Source organism: Mustela nigripes, chromosome 1 (assembly GCF_022355385.1).
Source record: "Mustela nigripes isolate SB6536 chromosome 1, MUSNIG.SB6536, whole genome shotgun sequence".
Lineage (NCBI taxonomy): Eukaryota > Metazoa > Chordata > Mammalia > Carnivora > Mustelidae > Mustela > Mustela nigripes.
The window spans coordinates 99,811,510-99,821,004 of record NC_081557.1 but is presented as its reverse complement, the minus strand read 5'-3'; the positions used below and the strand labels follow the sequence as shown (position 1 = coordinate 99,821,004).

General features: G+C 41.2%; 1 protein-coding gene across 1 annotated transcript in view; it reads right to left on the bottom strand.

Moving 5' to 3' along the window:
• The window catches only part of C1H11orf65 (chromosome 1 C11orf65 homolog), a 60,468-nt gene that overhangs the window by 6,567 nt on the left and 44,406 nt on the right, over positions 1 to 9,495 (bottom strand). The window contains exon 7 of the mRNA XM_059418031.1: positions 3,417 to 3,587. Coding sequence (XP_059274014.1) covers positions 3,417 to 3,587 — 171 coding nt within the window. The remainder of the gene's footprint in view (positions 1 to 3,416; positions 3,588 to 9,495) is intronic.

The following is a 9,495-nucleotide window of genomic DNA, read 5'->3' as shown; positions in this document are numbered from 1 at the left end:
ACAGTCAACATAACAAAGAGGCAACCCATGGAATGGGAGAAGATATTTGCAAATGACAGTACAGACAAAAAGCTGATGTCCAGGATCTATAAAGAACTTCTCAAACTCAACACACACAAAACAGATAATCATGTCAAAAAATGGGCAGAAGACATGAACAGACACTTCTCCAATGAAGACATACAAATGGCTAACAGACACATAAAAAAATATTCATCATCACTAGCCATCAGGGAGATTCAAATTAAAACCACATTGAAATACCACCTTAGACCAGCTAGAATGGCCAAAATCAGAAAGACAGGAAACAACGTGTTTTGGAGAGGATGTGGAGAAAGGGGAACCCTCTTACACTGTTGGTGGGAATGCAAGTTGGTACAGCCACTTTGAAGAACAGTGTGGAGATTCCTTAAGTAGTGCAATTGCACTACTGGGTATTTACCCCAAAGGTACAGATGTAGTGAAAAGAAGGGCAATCTGTACCCCAATGTTTATAGCAGCAATGGCCACAGTCACCAAACTGGAAAGAACCAAGATGCCCTTCAGTGGACGAATGGATAAGGAAGATGTGGTCCATATACACTATGGAGTATTATGCCTCCATCAGAAAGGATGAATTCTCAACTTTTGTATCAACATGGATGGGACAGAAGAGATTATACTGATTATACTGAGTGAAATAAGTCAAGCAGAGAGAGTCAATTATCATATGGTTTCACTTATTTGTGGGGCATAAGGAATAACACGGAGGACATGGGGAGATGGAGAGGAGAAGGGAGTTGAGGGAAACTGGAAGGGGAGGTTAACCATGAGAGACTATGGACTCTGAAAAACAACCTGAGGGTCTTGAAGAGGGTGGGGGTGGGAGGTAGGGGGAGCCAGGTGGTGGGTATTATGGAGGGCACATATGGCATGGAGCACTGGGTGTGGTGCATAAACAATGAATTCTGTAATGCTGAAAAGAAATTAATAAAAAAAAGAATTCATAAATGAACTTAGGAGAATTGCAATATTCCAATATTAATATACAGAGATCTATCACATTTCTACACACTGATGACAAAGTAGCAGAAAGAGAAATTAGGAAAACAATCCCATGTTCAATTGCACCCAAAAGAGTAAAATATCTGGGTATAAACCTAATAAATGAGGTGAAAAACCCATACTCTGGCAACTGTAAGATACTGATCAAAGAAATTGAACACAACACAAATGGAAAGATATACCACATTTGCACATTGGTTTTTATAAGATTTTTTTTAAAGATTTATTTACTTATTTACTTCACACAGAGAGAGATCACAAGTAGGCAGAGAAGCAGGCAGAGAAAAAGGGAGAAGCAGGCAGGAAAGAGGGAGAAGCAGGCTCCCTGCTGAGCACAGAGCCCAATGCAGGGTTCGATCCCAGGACCCTGAGACCATGACCTGAGCTGAAGGCAGAGGGTTAACCCTCTGAGCCACCCAGGTGCCCCATTGGTTTTTAAATGTTAAAGTGTTCGCACTACCCAAAGCAATCTATAGATATAACATAATCCCTATTGAAATACCAAAAGCATTTTTCACAGAACTAGAACAAACAATCATAAAATTAGAATGGAACCACAAAAGACCCCAAATAGCCAAAGCAATCTCAAGAAAGAAGAATAAAAGCTGGAGGTATCATAATCCTAGAATTCAAAATACACTACGAAGTTATAGTAATTAAAACAGTATGGCACTGGCATGAAAACAGACACATAGGTCAATGGAATGGAGTACAGAGCCAGAAATAAACCCATACATATATGGCTAATTAATCTAGAACAAAGGAGGCAAGAATATATAATAAAGATATTTTCTTCAATAAATGGAGTTGGGAAAACTTGACAGCCACATGCAAAAAGAATGAAACTGAACCACTTCTTCAAACCACACACAAAAATAAACTCAAAATGATTATAGACCTAAATGTGAGACCTAAAACTAGAAATATCCTAGAAAGAAAATGTATGCAGTAATTTCTTGATAGTGGTCTTGGCAACATTTTTCTAGCTATGTCTCCTCAGGCAAAGAAAACAATACCAAAAATAAATTACTGGGACTATACCAAATAAAAAGCTTTTACATAGCAAAGTAAACTATGAACAAAATGAAAAGGCAACCTACTAAATGGGAGATATTTACAGATAAAATATCCAATGAGGGGTTAATATCCAAAATATATAAAGAACTTATACAACTCAACTCGCACACACACACACACACACACACACCCAGTTAAAAATGGGTGGGAGATATGAATGCACATTTCTCTTAAGAAGACATGCAGATGGGCAACAGACACATGAAAAGATGCTCAACTTCACTCATCAGGGAAATGCAAATGAAAACCATAATGAGATATCACCTTATACCTATCAGAATAACTAAAATCAATAAGAGAAGAAATAGTTAAGTGTTGGTGAGGATATGGAGAAAAGGAAACCCTCCTGCACTATTGATGGGAATGAAAACTGGTACAGCCACTGTGGAAACAGTACAGAAAATTAAAAACTTAAATACCATATGATCCAGTAATTCCACTACTGGGTATTTACCAAAAGAAACAAATATACTAATCTGAAAAGATATGTATGTTTATTGCAACATTATTTACAGTAGCCATGATATGGAAGCAACCCAAGTTGCTTCAAGTTGTCTATCAAGTGATGAATGGATAAAGAAGATGTGGTAGACACACACACACACACACACACACACACACACACACACACAGTGGAATATTACTTGGCTATAAAAAATGAACTCTTGACATTAGTGGAAATATGGATGGAGATAGAGGGTATAATGCTAGGTGAAATAAGTCAGACAGAGAAAGACAAATACCAAAGAATTTCACTTTGTTTGGAATCTAAGAACTAGATTTTGTTTCTAAAAAACAAATGAACAAAAAAAACCCAGACTCTAAATATAGAGCACAGATGTTTATCAAAGGGAGATGGGTGGCAGAATGGGTAAAACAGATAAAGGGATTAAAAGATACAAGTCACAGTGATGAGAAGTACAGCACTGGGAATACAGTTGGTAATACACATAGTAAAGTTGTGTGGTGACAGATGGTGACTGTATTTATTATGGTGAACACTGAGCTATACACAGAACTGTTAAATCACTATCTATAGACCTACAACTCATATAACATTGTATGTTAATTATACTTCAATTAAAAAAATACCCAAGTCCAATTTTTTTCTTTTATATCATCTTTTTTATATTCTTCCCTCATATCTTCTTTTTTTCTAGACAAACAATACCCTTTCTTTTTTTTCTTTTTTTTAAGACTACGTTTGTGGGCCCAAGATTCGAAGCAGAGGTGGGAACATCAGAAACACACACGGGGCCTGCCTTTGCTCCCCAGGAAAAGCAGAAAGCATTTACTCATCAAAGTTCAGGGCATTTGTCCAGTTCAGCACTTCATCCACTTCCCATTCCATCACTGAATCTAGTCCACCGCTTTCGACAGCTCTCATGAGCCCCTTGGTTGCTGTGTGAATTAAATCTAGAGTTCTACGATTTGTTGACTTAGCCTCTAGGTTTCCTGCATAGTACCTAAACGGGGAAAGGAAGGGAGAAATCGATTTTGTGAAACCGGTCATTACTAGTAGATGCAGTTAATAGATATATTGTTGCTGTGAAGCCATTTACATATTAAACCACGTTTTCACCCGATTTAACTTAAATACATCCAAACCAATTCTATGTGATGAGATGTTTTGGGGGGAAAAAAGAAAAAAGAAAGGGAAAGAAAGCAACTGAATCAACCATGTTACCCATAAAGCCTCATTTCAAAACCACTCCTCAGTACACTGCACTGCTATGATAACAATGAAAATACAACTAAATCACTGAATCACAAAATTAGAGTCAAAGGATCCTGGAGATCAGATGAGTAGCCCTCTCGTCTTTCAGGAGAGAGATTAAGTCCTGGAAGACAAGGTCATGTGGCTAAGGGCTGGGAATGGCTGGGAAAGTGGAGGGGAACGGGAAAGAGAGGGAGAGTCAAAGGGAGGAGAGATGGTAACACCCTCTTTTGTGTCAGGTACTTTTCATACATTATCTTGTTTAATTCTAAAAAGACGCAGCCCTCTGTGACAGCTGTTTTTACTCCCATACATTGCTCAGGATCATGTAAGCAGTAAACAAGATGTCAGAGCCCGTATTCAAATGGGACTCCAAGCTGAGACTTCTTCGGTGGCACTGTTCTGCCTCATGTCCTGTCTCATGCATCAGTGCGTGCATCTACCGCACGTGAGCTGAGTGAGTAGAGACAAGTCAGCAGTCTTTACCAAGAATATTGGAAAATAGCATTTTTCCTTTGGTTTTTCGTTTTAGGATCTATATTGGCATTCCGTTTTTAAAGTTAACCTATGCTGAAACTGTTTTCATTTATTAAATCAACACAGAGCAGGAAGCAGCACAGTGGTCATGTAGGGCTAGGTAGGGCTCTAATATCCAGCCATCTGGCCTTGAGTCTTGCTTCTGTGATTTATTTACTAGCTCTATGACCTTTCCAAATAACCTAGTCTTCTTGGGCTTCAGATTACCTTAAAATGGTAATCATCATATCCTCTTCTCAGCATTCCAGAAGGATTTAGAAGTGTGAATCTTTATAAAGCATTCCAAACTATGACTGGCACATTGGAAACATTCAATAAAAGAAGGCTTACAAATTCCTGGATGGTAAGGGGTCTGACAGTAACAAGGTATGTCTCTGCCTTCATGAAGTTTCTAACTTTTTCAAATAGTTAATGATCCATGAGAGCTACACTCATAGAAGGAGAAACATGCCTCTTAGTTTATATTAGCTAGCAAGAGCACAAATTTTAAGAAAGTATGATTTCACAATTTTTCTATAGTTTTTCAATCACTTCCTCATGTAATAAATATTTATCGACTGTCCACCATTTGCAAAGCATTGTGTGCAGAGGTGGGATTCCTCCGTGGAACTTCAATCCTCTACTCTATATTTCCCGAACATAATAGGCAATCAAAAATATATACACTAAATGAAGAATGATGGTACCCAATGGCCCAGGTTTATTAACAAATGCTGATGCCACAACAAAAAGGTACTTAAAAATCAGAAACTTCTGGAAGGCAGAGGTGAACACATTTTTTATGAGTTCTTTCCTGTTTTACATTCCCAAATATACACTTGTGATTAGATTCAGACACCTGGATGATATTTCTTTTTTCTTTGGCAACAGTGATTTAAAAGTTCAGTTATCTATTTTTGCTCTCATCAAGAATATACAGGAAAAGGATGAATTTTAAAGAGAATTATAATACTTATTCCAAGAATTTAATTCTGTTTTAAACTTTTTAAATATTAGTCACTATTTATAGTTAAGGGGGCTAGAACAGTAATCAAACAATAATAGGCTAGCAAGTAGGACAGAACTTCAAATATAATAGTAACCAGAAATACAGATCACTTTATAATCATAACTTGTTTTATAAAAAATGGTATTTAAAACAAAAACAATATAAAATTTGGCTTTAGAGGTAATGTTCCAATATATCCATTTTAAAATGATCTCTTATTCTAAGATAGAAAATTTAAAGAGAAAAAAATTATGAAAATGTCTTTCTGAATATACCACCAGGGAGAGAAGTTAAAATGCAAAAGACCTACTAAGAATCAAAGTTTAAACTGGAAAAGAAGTCAAGAAGAGCTAAGATCTGTAGGACACAGGAAGGGAATATAAAAAATACACTTTTTTTTTAATTAAGAGAGAGATTAAAAAATACAAAGATTTTGTTTGTTTTGTTCACTGCTGATTCTCAGCAAAGGTCGGTAGAGGATGCCATCAGTGAACAAAGCATACCAAGTAACGTTTCTTCTTCACCCCCTGCAACCTTACATAAAGGAAACATTACAACCACATCCAGCCATAAGGACTGAATGACTGACTTGCTCACTCACTCAATTCATTCAACAAAAAACACGTATTCATTAAGCATCTACTATGTCTACAGCCCTGTGCTGACAAATAGATCAGAGTGCCTGTTCTTCAGGAGCTCAAAGTACAGTGGAAGCAGCAGACCAATATGAGGAGATCTGCAAAAGTGTGACAACTGAGTATTTATAGATCTGTGAAGGCACCTCCAAAAAAAGTGCCAGTGCCTAGCTAAGTCAGGGCAGGCTTCAGAAAGAGATGTTTGAGCCACGTATCAAAAGGTGAAAGCTGGGGCGCCTGGGTGGCTCAGTGGGTTAAAGCCTCTGCCTTCAGCTCAGGTCATGATCTCAGGGTCCTGGGATCGAGCCCCGCATGGAACCCCGCATTGGGCTCTCCGCTCAGCGGGGAGCCTGCTTCCCTTCCTCTCTCTGCCTGCCTCTCTGCCTACTTGTGATCTCTGTCAAATAAATAAAATCTTTAAAAAGAAAAAAAATGGTGAAAGCCTTGTTGCCATGGAATTGAGCCAGAAAAGAGCAACCTGGGGAGAGAGACTATCATGTGGGATGTAGGGACAGTAAGCCCCTAATATGTTTCAGGTAAGGAGGGGATTTAATCTGTTTTTGAGACATGGCACTAGTGTTTACACAGAGATGGCAAAAGACTGGAGACAGAGGGAGCAAGCAGAAGGACCCTGCCTGTGAAGTAGAGACGAGAGCACTGAGCGCTCCAGTCGGGGAGGGACGGGGACGCTGGACTGGGGAGAGTGTTTGGAAGCAGAACTGATGGGACTTTATGACAGATGACACATGGGAGCTTATGAAAGGTAAGAAGTCAAGGCGAACCCCTACATTTCTGGCTTGGATGACTGGGTACATGATGGTATCCTAACCTGAGGCCAAGAGGAATATGGAATAGAAACAATTTTTATGATGAAGAATATAAGAAATTCAGTGTTACACCAGTTGATTTTGAGATAGAAATGTCCGTGTCATTAGAAATAGAGAGCTCAGTTATGGATGAGGATTGTTTTGAGAATAAACAGAGGAAAGGGAAAAAAAGGATTATTGTCCATGTACATTGGCTTATTACCAGGCGGTCTCCCCACCCCACCCCACCTCATCCCCCTCCCCGCCCCGTGCTATGCCTGGGCTTCAGCAAATCATACTAATGTTCCATCAGTGCCACTTCTGGGTGATGGCACACACGGTGCATGTACTTTGTTGTTCTGAGCCTATTACTACACTTCCTGTACTGTCCATGGGCCCCTGGTTAGAGGCAATGTTGAATGGAACAAAATGATGATGGATAAGGCTCTGTAATAAATGGTACTGCTGACCGAAGTGACGCAAGCAGAGAAATCAAACACACATCCAGAATGTTTGTCTATCACTGCGAACACGAAGAGATGCCACCTGACTGTGAAGGGACTAACCACCCTGCCACCAGGTAGCCAGCACGCTGTCAGAGGCAGAGCAACGGCCTTTGCTGTCCAGTCAGCTGAGACTATGGAGTGGGAACGACCGCAGTGAGGAAAAGACCAAGTTTAGGAGTCTGTATGCAGCCTCTATGCCTGCACCCACGGCCGCCTTGTGCACGGCTCCACTGGGCAGCCACAGAGGCGGTCAGTGAGACGGACATCCACAGGCTGGGTCATCTCGTCCATCCGAATACTTAGTGCTTTCTGCATCTTGGGCCCTTGGGAGGGCACTCACAAGGACACAAACATACGCTATGCCCATTGTGAGTATACCTGCCCCAGATCCAATCCCAATTTCCCCATTTAATCCCACCCAAGTGCCTAATCAGCGGAGAAGCTCTCAGTTATCGCCCACAGACAATAAGGTTCCTGTCTCAAGCTGTTCCTCCTTTATATATGAAGTAGAAAACCGGCTGTGCTCACTGGGAGGACACCCTTTGACCATTCTCTGAGCCTACTTGGGGGCTGTAATGTAGGGACTGTCCATATTTGGATGTTGCCAGAAACCTGTGCTGATCCCTGGTGAATTAGATCTAATATATTCTCCTCTGTTAGCTGGCCGCAGGGGACTCCCCATGAAGAGCAGTGCCAATGCAGCATAAGCGGGTGTTGAAGGACTCCGGGCCACCTGCTCATACAGCTTACCATACAGCTTACCTCATACAGCTTACCACTGCCCTCCAGACCGTCTCAGACCCATTCTCTTTTGCACTTCATCTACTTTGTATTGAGATGATGCTGTATCCTCTCAGCTTTACAGTTCACTGGATTAGATAAAACCCAGGTCAGCTCATAATCGCAGAGCACTCCAGTCCTCCTGCCAAGCACCCGGTCTCTCCCTCAGCCCAGTAGCAGAACTGGAACTGATTTTCAAATTTAAAACAGAGGTTGGCAGAAAAGGGCATTACCTTACTCCTAAACCCTCTGTGCTGAGATCCTCTTATTACAAAAAGCCCCATACAGTATTTCACTGTCTGTCCAATACTGCTGGGACTGCTTGGCCCTAAAGGCCAAGTGGGAGGACCGTGACCACGCTGTGGACCTGCTACCATGTTCACCATCTTGTCCCACTGGAGCCCAGCAGCCTCACTGGGTTACCATGAAAACAGGCCGGAACAGCACACCCTAATGCGGCACATTTAGCTTCCTAAATCCAGAGATGCCCTGTAAGTGCTGTGTGCCTTCAAGACAGACACACCAAGGTACTGAAACTTGTCTCTCACTTTAGAAAGGATATCCCCAAATGTCCATAAGCTTTAGTCATGTGGCAAACCCTTAGCATTTTGCAAAATTCTCTCTCCCTCTGGTGTGCATTTGTCCTATGAAGTCATTGGGGAGTTATTTCTGCTCACTGCCTCTGATGAGTGTAAGGTCACCAGTGCAAGGACAGGCATGATGGTCTGTGGGAAGGGAGTAGGGAGAATAGCAGGAGAGCAGACACAGCTCTGAGAATAAGAAAGAAAGACACATCCTCTTCTTTCCATGTAAATGCGAACTGCCTTTCTTTCTGCTTGCTGGCTGGGGTGAGAAAGAACAATAGCAGCATCCCAGGGGCCAGGGGCTGTCCTGACTTGCTGCATTAGAGGAAACGCTTCTGGAAGCTTAGCTGCGACCCCTACCACTTCAGAGTTCCATTATTCCCGGCAAACTAAAGGTACCAATTCCACCACAGCTCTCCCCACTGTCATTTCCGGTCTATAAAAACAGCTACCATAGAGTTCATCCAGAACTCTGCAGCTCCTCTCATGTATTAGTGACTTGATGAAAACTGTCTTCTGGGCCTGGGGTTATAGCTAGTGGGTAGCTGAGTAGACTGCACACGAGAGGAACGAAGACATGCATTCCCGAGACCAGAAATGCTTTTCTCTACAGTACACCAGAGGAGGGCAGGCATTTGCAATGGCAGAGCTTCGGCTGAGTTCAGGCTTTGATTAATCAACCAGACAGACTAACATCATTTCTGTGTCTCAAGCCAACACATTGAATTCATAATCCTAAATGAATGTGATCATTATCAGTAAATTTAACCCAATCATCTTCTGATCTCACAACCTGAAAATCCACTCTCACATGTTTCCAA